Source organism: Aptenodytes forsteri, unplaced genomic scaffold (assembly GCF_000699145.1).
Source record: "Aptenodytes forsteri isolate BGI_AS27 unplaced genomic scaffold, ASM69914v1 Scaffold273, whole genome shotgun sequence".
Lineage (NCBI taxonomy): Eukaryota > Metazoa > Chordata > Aves > Sphenisciformes > Spheniscidae > Aptenodytes > Aptenodytes forsteri.
This window is the reverse complement of record NW_008795041.1, coordinates 208,016-223,113: the sequence shown is the minus strand read 5'-3', so window position 1 is coordinate 223,113 and position 15,098 is coordinate 208,016. Positions and strand designations below refer to the sequence as shown.

Below are 15,098 nucleotides of genomic sequence, written 5' to 3'. Positions count from 1 at the left end.
AACTTCTCTTTGTTTCCTCTGTAATGAGATACAAAAGCTTGGAAGTATACAGTTGTATACAGATCAAGACAGACATAAGAATAACTCACATACTCCTAATGCCCATGAGGAACATCTTGATCTTTCCAGATGGAGACCTCAAAAGTGTATCTAATAGACAGTGAGAAAAAAACCTGACCACCAGAAGAACCTTAGTGATGAAGAACTCAATTTGATATGAAATAACTGCAATTTTTGCACCTTCAGGAAATCTGTATCAATGTAAAATGGATACTGGATGAAGACTAACAAGCACTGGACTTTGTTAGGGAAGTTGTAACATAAGTTATTTTTCTAACTGCTTGATAAGTAATGTAGAGATCAAATAGCCTGTGCTCCCCCCCCCAAAAAAAAAAAATAATTTAAAAGATCTCTGTGTTATGTTGTCATCCAAAAGTGGAATAAACTTCCTTAATACTAAATGATCAAAGTTCCTTTTTTTTTTTTTTTCATTCCCTTAGCCATTACCTCCACTATTACAAATACTGCATTACAAATACTGCATACTGCAAATACAAATTTCACTATTACATACAGGGGGCAGTAGGCTGAGGCTAGGGAGGTTCAGGTTGCCCCTGAAAAAGAAAAGCTGTTCACAAGGAGGGTAGTGCAGCACTGGAACAGGTTGCCCATTCCATGCTCTGCGAGGGGCTGTGGGATCTCCACCTTTCGAAGTATTCAGTGCTCAGGTAGACAAAGGTATGGCTGATCGAGCGGTGGGGACGGTCCCACTCTGAGTGAGAAGTTTGGCTAGATGACCTCCGGAGGTCCCTTCCAGCCAGCACTTCTATGATTCTATATCTTGTAGGTCCCCTGCCATACCTGCCACCGTGCCAGTGCCGTTGTTCTGTACACACCAGGGGTGCTGAAAGGCACAAGGTGTCTACTCAGTCCTGCGTTCTGACAAAGAGCCGGCAGTAAACACGAGCCTGCATGAAAAATGTTCAGCAATTGCACAGACTCTTAAACTCATGGGCCTCCAAAATTATCAGAAACTGTAGAAAGCAGTCAAACATATATCTGAAAACATACAGCTGGACTCTGTGGGCTCGCAAAACACTATCCTAACGCTCCACACTCATTTCCTATTTAAGAGACAGGACCCTTAAATGAGACAGTTCAAAATGGTAGGCAGATGATGCTGATTAACTGCAAACTAGTCAGGAATGTAAAGAAATGAAAATATTTTTTCTTTAAGTAAGCTGCCCACCTACACCACATATCCCATTGCCATAACATCCCCAAACCTTAGTACTTTAGCTGAACTTTTAAGATAAATAATTAAACAATATGTGGTCTTCCCACTTACCGTACAGTAACAGAAAAAGGGAATGGTAAAGCTGGAAACAATCAAATAATGTAATTAGTCATGCCAGCCATCTTCAGATATGTTGTTAAGATTAGCATTTCCATTAAGGCAAAGCTTTCATTTCAAAGCAATTAATTTTAAAAGCTGTGCTATGAATCAAAAAACGCCATTCAGAATTGTCAACACGTAAAGCCACTAAAAAAATATAGCAGGATGTTGGAAGAACAGAAATAAAAAGACAATATTTATACTAAAAAAATCAACCGCATGCATTAGCCCCAACAATACCTCACACCCTCTGTGCTGGGGGGGCCCACCCGAGGGGCCCACCCTCCTCTCATATTATATCTCTGTCAGCACTCCTTCCTGACCCTTTCTCTCGGTCAGCGCTCCTTGGCCCAGCTTGCTGCACAGGCAACATCATACCATGCCCTACCTCTCCCTCATGTGCAGCCTCCCATGGCCCCCCAGGCCTGTCGAGATCCCCACAGTCATTTGCATCACTCCAAATGCTGCTTTCCCTCAAACATGCGCACAGCTCCCCACGTAGTCAGGGACGTGCTCTGCTAGCCAGCTTCCAGTGTTGGGACCAGGCAACACCGGCAAGCACAGGCGCTGGAGCCTCTGGCGGGCCAGACACCTTCATTTCTTTCTCCCCTCTCCCCACATGTCTGCACCCTGCCTTTCTTAGTCCCTCAGTTCAGGTGAGCTCAAACTGGAGCTGCAGAGGGGTCCCTGCTAGGGCTGGGCCAGCCCCACCAGGGAAAGGGCAAGCAGACATCACTTGGACTCTTAGAGGCATCACACACTGAACTAGCTCAAATATAAGGAGAGAGAAGAGGAGTTTTTTCAGACCTTACTTTATTTTACAACCCCTTTATTTTATACATATTAGATCAGCGTTTTACAAATGTCAGTGTCTAAGTTTAGATGCCTCTGTTATAGTTGCGTAGCTTCAGATGTATTTGGTGTCTCTAGACTTACTGAAGTTAGCACTAATTTGTGTAGTGCTATGCACATTTGAAAGTAGGGTGCTCTTATTTAAGTGTTGACATCAGGACCCAAGTTTCAGCTCCTCAGTAGTAAAATATTCGGCTAAGCAATTATATTAATAGCATTTTCAGTTCTCTTCACATTTTTGCTCTTCAGGTTGGATAGAGATCAGCAAATTTATCATTTACTATTGCAATGACTATGGAATTCTGCATAAAACTTTTTTTCCTCTGTTTTTACCTGTAGCAGGAAGCATTAACACTAGTAAACACCTCATATGTTGCTAAGTTGCAAATATCTTAGATATGTGGCTTAGAATAAATTCCAAATCAAATGTACATCCTGAGGGCCGAAACTGAAGTCAATAGTACTGGTAAGCAAACTGATATAATATTTTACTAGTAGTAATATCTAAGCAATTGAAAGCAAGACTATAACTATTTAGGTTGCTGTCACTTGCAGCAGTTCTAAATTTGACTTCAGGTGTCAGCTTCAAGTGATTACAAAGAAAAAACACATTCGGATGAGTTATGATAATCAGAAAACCTAACAAGCATATATTTCCTTGTTTACATTTCCAGTTAAGGCCAAATAATGACAGCTTGGAAGCACTGCAGGAGTGTACACAATTGGTATATATATCTCAGTGTCTGAGAAGTCCTTTGAGACAATGCTAACAAAATGAATTATATTCTTCCACAGTATCCTTCCAAATTCTGTCACCCACAGAGTGTCACAAAAGCTTTCTCCGTACGCTTCTCGGTCAACTCCCTGATTAAATGAGTAGAACACTAATATGCAGAATAATAGGGGTGGTTAATGTCAGGCAGATTTCAGATTTAGCTCTCGTACAGAAAAGAGGTGATATGGAACCAGTATGCACAGTCATCTGTTTCTGAATCTTCTTTTTCAAGCTCTGTTGTCTTCTCTCAGTGCCTCAAAAAATGATAAGAGCTGAAAAAAGGCAGGCCGCTTTTCTGGTAGCTAAATGAAGCAAAGATGATGGGTATGGTTATTTAATTTTGAAATCATTCAGGAACTGTAATTTGCAGTAGTTTTGCTTGATTTTAGCATGCAGAAATTTGTAGAGATTGCTAATTATGAGGTAAAGAAAATTAAATTTACTTTTTATATCTATCTTATGTTGTGATAGTTTATTATTCTCTTTGCATGAACATGTCCTCAAATATAAGTTATTTTTCTCATTTTTCTGACAATTATATTAAAAAAACTCCCCAAAACATCACTGTCATTTCATGGTATCACCAATAACGTGCCAAACAGTTCTTTGTTGCTGGTGAGAAGCAAGTCATGGTCCGCAGACAGCTGACTAAAATTTAGATGAAGAGGAACAATAAATCAGGATAATTCTTGGCACAGAAGACGCAGACCTCTCAAAACAAAATAAGCATGATCAGCATTTGACTTACAAGTCCTAGAAGACTCACAGATGGGGTAACACATCCTTCTCATTCTAAGGGTGGGGTTATTTCACGCAACTTTAGCTATCTAAAAAGGTAGAGGTCTCATCTACATTTGCTGTTTAAGATCTTTGTGTAGGAAAGCAGATCTCTTTTATTCTGTGGTGGCTAAGACAGAAAGGACAAATGACCATGGAGAGGTACCAGTAATGGTCCTGTAATCATGGAAGAAAGTTAGACAATTACCTTAGCGCAGCAGCCAAATTTTAAACCATCAAAATTAGGTGAGAAGAATCTCATCCTGTATATTATGCTGATTTTGAAGGGTATTTTACTGTTATTTGCTTAATTACATGGTTCTGAAAAGAAGGGAGCCAATCTTCCTTTATGCCGTTTCCTGTACTAACAATGTCTTGAACTGGACTGCTATATAGAATGTACTACATACAAGCAATGGCTTTTATAAGGGATATTTTCCACCCTGAACATTAATTCAGCCAGTTATCAACAGGGACTCCTAGTGACTCCTTTTACTTTGTTTTCTCCAGTTTGTATGTGCAGATATACATACCTCATGCCAGCAGTTGTACATTATCTGGTAGATGATGTCTGAAACCAGTTGTGGTCTATAAAGTCTGTATCCTTGAGAAACTTTCTCAATCACCTGCATGTTATCATAAAGCTCATAGGGCTGCTTTCCCAAAGTGAACACTTCCCACATTAAGATACCTGCAAAAATATTCGCAGCAGTGGAAGACAAGAAATAAAAGTCAAGAAATGCAAGAGAACCCCTTTTTTGTGGAGCAAGACACACATGCAACATACAACCGATCAGACTCTTTACAGAGAATATTGTCCAAAGAAAAGTATGGAGATGACTGACAAGTGTGATTCTGTACCTAAATGCAAAACAACTTCTACTGCAGAAGAAGGTAAAGTTAGATGATAAAGTTAGTTAAAAAATATATTTAACATGGACAATGATGGAGGTAACCCAAGACATAGCTATCCATGGACTGAATTTTTTACAAAATACATACAAATATCCCCTTATATATGTATGTGTGTGTACACAGAGAGAGGGAAGGAAAAACAAAATGACAGCTACAAGTATCTATGTTTTTATAGAATAATAAGAAAATTTTTACTGATTTTTTTAAGTGAGTGGGACATATACTCCTTTGGTATCAGAAAGATTTCTGAATACTTTATGGTGTCAGCTACACGTACCTGTAAAACGGGATTATACTGAAGCAATAGAAACACTGGATAATATCATAATCATTAATTCATAATGATAGCTTTGCAAGAAACAATATTTGTTGTAACTGAACATATGTCATAATCATGCCAACCATAAAGCAAACAAAAATTTGTGAAATATTTATTTCACAATAATATATAATACTGGCAGTAATGGTTTTTTTTTTGAAAAAGAAATTTGTTAGATCTTTGACTTCCCTCCAGCTTGAAGACTGGAGCATTGTAGTGTCACAGTGGGATCAGAATAAAATGGCACCTGAATCCCAGTGTTCCCTGATGAGAACATTAAAAAACCAAGATTATTTGTTCTCTGACATCTGCTTTTGGGATATGAATACATCAGTTCAGTTCTTTAGCCCTTTAAAGGCTCATTAGTTAAAAACAACTAAACAAGAACTGGCGGATCCCACTCTCCCCTTGCTTTCACTGCATCAATGGATAGTGTTAAAATGAGAAAAGACCTCCTAAGGAAAAATAACGTTCCTTATTGAAGTTAATGCCAATATTGGAGTTAACAACAATAGAGCCCGGAGCCAGGATTTCATCAATAAGAGCAAAAAGAAAACATATCACCAGAAAATCCAACTTCTGATTTAATCGTATGTATTATAAACAAATTGTAAAGGGCATGAATGAGCTGTTTCTCTGCCAGAGTTGTTAATATTGGGAGACTAGCTGAAGTTAAAGATAAGAAGCAGCCCAGCATTTGGAAACACTTTCATCTGCTTTATTCACCATTGTTGAATGTCAAGAAGAGTGGGTTGCCAATCTTTAATCAGCTTGACAGCTGCCAAAATTTTCCTACTGGAGGAGCAAACCCACGTAAGTGGAATTTAAGCCCATTCAAAAAAGGCTCCCTTTCCTTTGACACTTTTTGCAGACTTTTAGAAACACTGAACAGACTCCAGATATTTGTAAATCATAGCTTGAAAACCACTGAAGTAGAAGTTCAAATGTTTGAAATTCCTGGGTAAAAAGTGATCTTCAAACGCATCTTATTTTTGCTGAGATAGAGAGTCCCAGCTCACACAGATTTCTCTTCCACAGCTGGCTTATGCACAGAGTCTACTCTGACCTCTGCGACTAACAGAAAAGCTCTTTTGACTTGGGCGGCACTGATTTATGGTCTAGAAACGCCAAAGATATCGTTTGATCACCACTGCCAACAGTTTACTTTACCATGTTAAACACATATATAGCAAACGGGGAGCCGGCAGAGTTTCTATGTGCCTAAAAGAAAAACAGTAGGGCTAAAAAAAAAATCCAAAGAGGATAGGGCTTGGATGTATAAAAATATTAAACAAGAACATAAACTGTAACTGCTTATTACATTCCTTCAGTGTGTAAATGTCTAGCATTTCTGCTCAGTAAGCTGAGGAAAACCAAATGTAATGACATACATGCATACTTATTTATATGTCAAATTCCATACATACCAAAGGCCCATACATCTGACTTGCTGCTAAATTTGGTGTAATGAAGAACTTCTGGTGCTGACCACTTCACTGGAAACTTGGTTCCTGGTGAACTTGTATACAGGTCATCCAGAACATACCTACAAGGCGAGAACCAAACTTGGCTGTGACCGAGTTACAGTGAAATACTATTTACTGCTTCTTCCTTGTACATCACAAGGTTCCTAAGAAAACCCTGGGCAGAATCCCAGATTTCCAAAGGATAGAGGCATTAGCTATAATCTATAGAACAGATCAGTGCTATCAACTTATTAGAGAAATAATGCAGAATCATAGAAATGCCTGTTGTAAGGCCATCTAGCCCACCCTCCTGCTCAAATAGGATTACTCCCGACATCAGATCAGGTCAGCCATGGCTCTGTGTAGCCAAGTCTTAAAAGCCCCCAAAGATTGCAGTCTCGTAGTCTCCCTGACTGGCATGTTTCACCACCCTTCTGGGGAAACAACTTCTCTTACTGTCCAGCTTGAACTTCCCAAGCTACAGTATGTGGCTGATGTCCGCTGTTATATCACCTGGCACTGATAAGACTTATTTGGCTCCATCAGCTTTGTAACCATAAGTAGCTATAGGCAGCTTTTAGATCCCCTCTTAGCCTCCTCTTCACCAGACTAAGCAGCCTGCTCCCTCAGCCTTTATCTCAGAGGACACGTTCTTTAGGCTGCTCATCCTCTCCAACTTCTCTCTGTTGAGGCTGCTGATTAAGATGTTTGGCCCCCAAATTAGGTGAAAATCTTGTACACAAAGCAAACTCTGAGATTTCTTTAACAAACACGGCTAGTGAAATCTCTCAGCTGCGATTGGCCTTTAAGCCTTAACTTTCTGAGGCAGTAGAAGGACTATATTCTAACCCCATAACAGCTTATGGTCATTAACGGAAAGGAGGCACAAAAAGCTGTATCACACCCTGTGCCTTAACTTTCCTAACAGCCAGTTGCTAGCTGATCAATGCCAGTAAACTATATATACACTAACATCATAGCTTCACAAGGCTCCCAATTCTTTTACTTACCTAGTCATCCCGAAGTCAGATACTTTCACAGTAAGATTGCTGTCAACCAAACAGTTCCTAGCAGCCTTTAGTAGAGAAATGAGAAAAGAGATGAGTGGAAAAAATACAAAAAGGAGCAAATAATGTCATGTCTTGGTAATTTGCTAATAATAATTTCTGTCCTCTAGCATTTGAATGAATAATGACATTCTTTGATTGAAGCAATTAAGTTTGGAACTGTAAGGGAACAGTAAGTAGCTCTCTTATTTCACTTTTTGACTATTTATTGAAAAACATTCTTTACCATTATCCCAGCTTTACAAATAAGGACGTTGAGGGATGAGGAAACAGAGGTGAGAAACCCACATTCACCTAGAAAAACAGCCAAAGAGCCAGAAACTAAACCCTGTCTTTCAAATGGCATCCTACTCCAGGGTCCTTTTCAGTAGTCTCAGAATTTACCAAGGCATCAAAGAGTGAAAAACATTGATTAGATTATTTGTAATGCACTATAAACAGAGTGGAGCAATGAAAGGTGATTTAAACGGCTTGATATATGAAAAGTTCAACATAAGCCTAGTTCTGCAAATGATCACTTGAGAACATTTATCTAAGGCTGTATTCTCTGCCTGTGTGCTTATTAATTTCTGTGATACAGTTTGCATCTACAGTTCTCAACCTGAAATCAAGCTCATGTTTTATTTCTGTTTTCCCATGGTGCACAGCCAGTTTTCAGGAAACTGACTTTATATTTGCAACTTGAATTCTGCTACTTAAGTTGTCTGATATTCCTGATTTCTGAATCAGGGTGTGAAAATTGATGAGGTATGGATTTAACAACTTTGTTTACACATAAAGACAATTCTTTGAAAGCATCAACAAGACATTTAAAATGCTACCTGAGGAGACTATTGGAAAATTAAGCAAGTCTGCAACATAAATTTTTACAAATATTCCAACATATATTTCTGTAGAGTTAGAAGGCAAAATACTGCTACTGACTCTGAAGCACAATGCACCAGAAATTTGGCTAGGTTCACTTTTAATAGGCCAATAAAATAACAGCTTATTTCCCCAAAGCCAGCATTCTTGAAAGCTAAGTTTCGCATAAACTTTCGGTCCAAGTCCTTGAAAGGCCTGATCCCTTCCTCAAAAGCAACTTGAAACACTTGCTTGAAAACTGGCAGATAAATGTATTTGAAAGAGCTAGGCAGCTGCAGACTTTCAGGTTCTGTTCCTGCTTGCAATGCACCAGAGTAAATTCCAGTTTATCCTAGTAGTGTTCACACTTGTTTTATAAGAGAAATAGTTCCCAATTAGATAAATCCCTAACCCATCAAAAAACAATCTAAGTGACCCAAATCTTTAATGTTGCACCGCTTTCTCCTGGAGGACTACAGCATCATTGGACAGAACCCTTTACTTCAGTGGACTAATTTTACAATTGGATGTCTGTGCTGCCAAGTGGTGCATAAATCCTTGAGGTTAGAGCCCATGAATGCAGGCAGCACAGTATGCAGTGCTGTAGACCCGTCAGCTCAGCTCTGAAGCAGAGCATATTAGCTTGTGGGCAGTGCTGTTTACATGTGGCTTTAGCGTTGCTCCCCCAGAGCTGCCTTGTACTGAGCCAGCTGGGTGTCCCTGTTCAGTGGACCTCAATGCTTCCTGGGGTGAGTGCCGACAGAGCCAGTGCAGCTGTGGGTGATCCTGAGGGGTAGGACTGCCTGGTGTTAGGTCATCCCCTTACCTTCCCTGTTCCACTTCTCCCGTGGGATAGCTTACCAAATCTCTGTGTATGAACTGACAGCTCTCCAGGAATGCCATAGCATCACAAACATCATAACATATTTCCAGAAGCTGAAGGGGTTGTAGTTCCTTCCCATGACTCCTTAAGTAGCTAAGCAAACAGCCATTAGGCATGTATTCCGTCACTAAATAGATGGGATATGATTTTGAGCATACACCGTACAGTCTAACAAGTTTGGGATAATTAAGTTTCCTGAAATAAATAAAAATAAAATAATCAAAGAATAAATGGAGATTCTTGTGCATTTCTGTAAGTTTTGTTCTTCAAATATTAATACAACATACTGAAAGAAATTATTGAGATTGGGTACAGTCCCATCTCAGACTTCAAATATTCCTTTTCAAGAAGAACTGAGTGTTCTTCTGCTGATTACTTTGAAACTCAGTATTGATGACAATCAAAAGAAGAGTCAGTATTGATGAAATGACAACTTTACAGACAAAACCTGAAATAGCATTTAGCAGTGCAAAAGTACAACCTTATTGGTGGGAGAAAATAGATCTGAGTTGGTGGGATGGACCACCTTAAGGTTTTCTACTAAAACCATGTTGCAAAATTTCACATTGAGAATCCTGATCGTATCAGATAGTTAATTGACAGGAATGTAGTGCATTCCTTCAGGATACGACATACATGAAATATTCTTGAATTCGTATGCTTCAATTGTCATCTCATGGAATTTCACTGGAAATTCTAACATCCTTACCTCTTCGGAGTCAGAGACTAAAACTTCAAGTCTCACGTTCATATTTCTGGCATTTCTCAGTTACTGATCTGTCTCTCATTCCTACCTGCAGGATGGCAGGAACAGCTTTCTAACTGTTTCTGTATAAATGCTAATGAAGCAGAGTTTTAAGTGACATATGTGGAACTTCTGAAGTTGTGGAAGAGATGTTAATTGAAAACTTTGCAGATGACTGTATCAATCTTTGTGAAGTTATTTTGGTAATACTTCAGATATCCTATATGGCTACCTATTTACCTTATGCCTAATGTACTCAATGCTACTTAATGCTATTTTTAAGAGGAAATTCTCTTTCCCGTGTGTGTTATACATTACTGACTGGAGAGATCATTATTTCCAAATAATTAAGCAATGCCATAGCTTACATCATGGTCTGAGCTTCTTCTATAAATTCATCTTCTGACATTGCTCCCTCTTTAACCATCTTTATGGCCACATCATATTGTCCCTTCCACTTTCCCAGATGCACCACTCCAAACTGACCACTCCCTAGCTCTCTCAACAAGACAATTTCTTCTCGTTTCAGCTCCCAGATTCCTAGTAGGACAAAAGAAATTCCTTTAGCAAAAAAAAAAGGACAAATGCAAGCGTGGTATCCCCCACATGCAATGCTGTTGTTTTCTCTGGAGGGTTGCAGAACCATGCAGCACTGAAGCAACACACCTGTGTCTCAGCTTTGTGTTTGAGTTATGGAAGGAGACTACACTTCCTACAAATGTTGTTTGCTACTGCTTAGGTTTAAGCCATATAAATAGATTTGAGGAAGATTTATGCATCAAATGAGGATATACTTTCATGTAGGAGACTGGAGAACAAGTATTACTGTGCCAGGTAATGTGGCAAAGGGAAAGAATGGACATGACCCAGATGTGCTGGGGAAGGAAGCATCCAAGGTCTTGCACAGTTGATATAAGACCTGACATAAAATGCCTTAAAAAGGGCACAACATAAAAGTTGATATAAAATGCCTTTGCATTCACGTTGCCCTGGATGTAGACTAGATGCACTTGTAGGAAGGGATACCCTATTTCATAGAACCATAAAGTCTCAATGCTACACTGGACAAGAGGAAACTACAGAAGGAGCTATTGACTGAAAGACCATCCTTCCCAGATTCTCACATTGCCTCCTGCATGGACAAGCGGAAATGGCCACCAAAGAAAGATTCTGTAACCTCCTGCAAGCCTGAAAGCAGTAAGAGTCATGATTTTCTGGTTGTTCTTTTCTTGGTGGCCAAGACTGACACCAGTTTCAAAAAGGAAAGTTATCTTCATACCATTTCCTAATGAAGCTGTGGATGGGACTTTATTTACTTGCGTAGACACTGCATGCCGGAGCCTTGTCACCATACCTACAAAAAAAACCTGTTAAAGGTCACAATATATACATGAGTCTTCTGAAATCAAAGAAAATACAGGGAAACTAATACCTCCCTCCCCCTGCCATATTACAACCATCCAGGTAATGACAGATGTTCAATATTCAGTATTCAGCAGCTGCTGCATCACTTCACAAGATTGAAAATTTTCTGTGCTTAAGGGCTAGTCCAGCAGAGGTATTGCAAGAAGAGGCAGTACAATACCAAAAAGCACCGTACAGCAAAGGAAAGCAACTGTATTGATTATGAATATGTTAGATCAATTCCGCCCAAACCCTTGAAAAGATGTTTCAATATTTAGAGTGTTCAGTATTGGAAGAGATTCACCATAATGCTGAGAAGTCTAGAAGCCTAAGCCACAGCCAATCAAGTAGAAAGAGCATATAGAATTACCAGCCGAGTTGTGCTGATGGTAGTGTATAAGCTTGGGAATTGATTCAAAACAGTAATTTTCAGCGAGGTAATACTTGTTCTCAGGGGTTTTGTGCACATGGTAATGTTTGACTGTTCCTTTTTTATTTCTGAAAAACATCACAAAGTGCAGTACATGTCAAAGCCTTGCAAAGTGCCTTCCAGCCCATGCGTTAATAGATCAGTTAGTTGCTGAATGAACTGCAACACTCCAGCTGGCCAAATAACAAAATATGTAGTAGCTGTCACCAGGAAGACTGTTACATTTGCCTCAGTCTGCTTTTCCACTCTTAACACCTGCTGGCTGTGTAGTACAGGCTCCTAGCACATTGGAGACTTCTGCTGCATACTCTAATGTATTCTGATGGTTAGTACTTGTCTCCCAACAGTTACATCTAGAGCAAAAGACTTTCATATACTGCCCTTGCAATGGTTCTACGTCTAATTTTGAACACCTTCCCTTCCCCTTCCCCTTCCCCTTGCCCTTCCCATTCCCCTTCCCTTCCTTCTCTCTCACACTTGAGATCCCGCTATTCCCCTAGATTATGTGCCTGCTGGACCTCCATTCCCCCGTTCAGGTAGCCACTGTCATGTATGAATTCAAATAACTAATATGACTTGAATGTGCCCGAGGTTCACCTTTAACACAATGTAAAGATTTTGTTGTTGACCAGTCACACCAAGCAGCATGGCCATAGCACGCTCATAGCAATGGTACGCGTTCTTTGGATACTCACTCAGGAACCTTGCTGAATACAGACACAGTATACATTCCTGCTTGCCTAGATTTCCGAACCATAAAAGCACCTTCTTTCCCCTAATTAAAAAAAAAAAAAAGTTACAAGGAACAATGAGGTTGGGATTAATTTCAGTGAACTTTAGGCTTTTACACTGTAATGTCCACAAAGGAGAGAAGGAGACATGACTCATCTGACCTCCTGTAAGGACTACATTAGGGCAAGATGAATTATGCCTTAGAAATATTTATTTCTCTCCACTAAAAAGAGGGTCTAGGTAAACAGTTGTGGTATCCCACTGTAAATGTTTAAAATTAGGTGAGTTGTAGCCCAGCCCAGACATGAAGCAAGTAGCCTGCAATTTTGTTTTGGTGCAGATTTATAACTGGGGAGATGGAGAGTTGTTGACCCCGTCTCCTTCCTCATGTCCCCTCCAGAGGCGGTACACGTTATAAGACCCAAGCACTGCCACATACATCCCATCTGAATAAGAGCTCTATCCACCACAGTCAGTTCCTTTACATAATGCATTAGACTGATGTATTTTCTATTGCCAAAGCATTTCTGAGTTACTGAATAAGTAGAAAGATTTTCACTGCACTCTATTATATTTGGACTATTTTTAGTCTTTATGTGGTATTTCAGTCCTAACTTTCACTGTCCACTTTTACTTCTGTTAATGGTTTACCATACTGTGCTAGAAATTCTGGTTTTCAGAGTTCATTTAACAGCTACACCTCTAATGTGCTAGAAATGGCTATTGCAGGGAGGAAAGAAGACATCTAGAACCTCACATACAGGCCAAGGTTCATTGCTGTGAAGTTCAAAGGAAACTTCATGTCCCCTTAAAGTTAACTGGAGTCAGGAGTATCCAGCACCTTTTGGGACTGGGACATAACTGTCTGTCTCCAGTGATTTGCCACACTTGAATTTCATTCCTGAACCTGTGGTGCAGGTCTAAGGGAAAGGACACTGAGCCAAGGCTCCCAAAGGGTTGGGTTATATCACAGTTGTTAGTGGCTGAGTACCAATAAGACTGGCTGTGAGAAAGCAGCAAGCCACAAAAGGAAAACTTGTTTACACAGCATACTCAAATGCAAAGCATGGCTGAGGCTGGGTCTCCTCCAGGAAGGTACATGGACAAGTCCTTCTGTCGTCTGTTGTAAAGACTTGTACGCCTGACTAGACCTATGGTGTTATCCATCCTTGCTCCTAGTCAGCTGCATCCAGCCAATGCTCAGTGGGCATAGCACTGAATTTGCTCAGGGTTGTCTGCTTGTCTGGGTCAACTTCTTTTACTCCACATTTGTATATCGTAAAACCATCACAGAGGACTCCTCTAGACTGACCTGCAGAAAGAGCCACACTGGAGCAAACAACACAGGCCTAGAGGTATAACCAAAAGGCAGAGCTTTGAGGGGAAATGCCACTCAGTGTGGCTTTGTTCCAAGCGTATTTTAGAGGTGCATCATTTGTTCATTTATATAGAAGAGCCATTAATGCATTGAGGCATTTTTGGAGATCTGTTTATCGATACCAAGTTAGCACAAGAATTTCTAGCAATCTGTAATACTACAGCAATTTGAAGAGCATCAGCATCCTCTAGCTACACAGTATAGCAAAGACAACAGACACAGGAACATTTCCATGGTTGTTCATATACAAGCGATAAAGGATATGTAGGACCTTCTGATGGAGCAGCTGCTCAGACTGGGCACGGGAGATATTACCGGCATACCAACTGCAAAGAGAAATATTGGGCTTATTATTCACAGGCTGATTTCTGAATAAGGCACAGCAGGCACATGAAAAATGCCAGACCATAAATATTTTCAAAACTGCTTTTAAAAGCCAGAGAGTAGACTTGGGACTTGTCCTGCATGTGTGAATTTAGGCCATGAGATAAAACGGAAACCACTAGTTCCCATCTGCTTCCTCTCGTTCATCCAGTGGGTCTCCTCCTGAAATATCTGGGCCCACTCTGAGACTCTGACTTTTTACAGTAAATCTTTAGAGGAGGATCCTGCTGCTCTAATGCCCTGCCAGGAGCTCTACCAGAAGTAATTTGCTGTCTTCTGCAGATCATGACACAGCTGTCTCCCTAAAAGCTGAGAGGTGCATAATTCTCCTCTAACCTTGAACCTTCTGGTTGTCATAGTAATTATATAAACTGAGAGATCCCAAATGGAGGAAACAAGCCAAACATGCTATGTCAGATCAGTTCAGGGAGCTCCAATGAAGCCTTTTTAATAGCAATTCACTTTTATGAAGCATCCCTTTATTAGCATACTAGACTGATTTGTCTAAATGCCTTTTTTTGTCTGAAAACAAATACATTCGTGCCTTTAGAAGTCATAGAATCATAGAATCATAGAATTGTTTGCATTGGAAGGGACCTCTAAAGGTCATCTAGTCCAACCCCCCTGCCATGGGCAAGGACATCTTCAACTCGATCAGGTTGCTCAGAGCCCCCTCCAACCTGACCTTGAACGTTTCCAGGGATGGGGCATCCACCACCTCTCGGGGCGACC

General features: G+C 40.1%; 1 protein-coding gene across 1 annotated transcript in view; it reads right to left on the bottom strand.

Annotated features, from left to right (window-relative positions):
- Window positions 1-3,250: 3,250 nt before the first annotated feature.
- Window positions 3,251-15,098, bottom strand: part of BMX (BMX non-receptor tyrosine kinase) — a 30,524-nt gene continuing 18,676 nt past the window's right edge. Inside the window, exons 9-18 of the mRNA XM_009276925.1 lie at window positions 14,254-14,308; window positions 12,568-12,647; window positions 11,813-11,940; window positions 11,318-11,392; window positions 10,407-10,578; window positions 9,272-9,488; window positions 7,511-7,575; window positions 6,462-6,580; window positions 4,334-4,491; window positions 3,251-3,325 (exon numbers count right to left, since the gene is read on the bottom strand). Of these exons, the coding sequence (XP_009275200.1) occupies window positions 3,251-3,325; window positions 4,334-4,491; window positions 6,462-6,580; window positions 7,511-7,575; window positions 9,272-9,488; window positions 10,407-10,578; window positions 11,318-11,392; window positions 11,813-11,940; window positions 12,568-12,647; window positions 14,254-14,308 (1,144 nt within the window). The remainder of the gene's footprint in view (window positions 3,326-4,333; window positions 4,492-6,461; window positions 6,581-7,510; window positions 7,576-9,271; window positions 9,489-10,406; window positions 10,579-11,317; window positions 11,393-11,812; window positions 11,941-12,567; window positions 12,648-14,253; window positions 14,309-15,098) is intronic.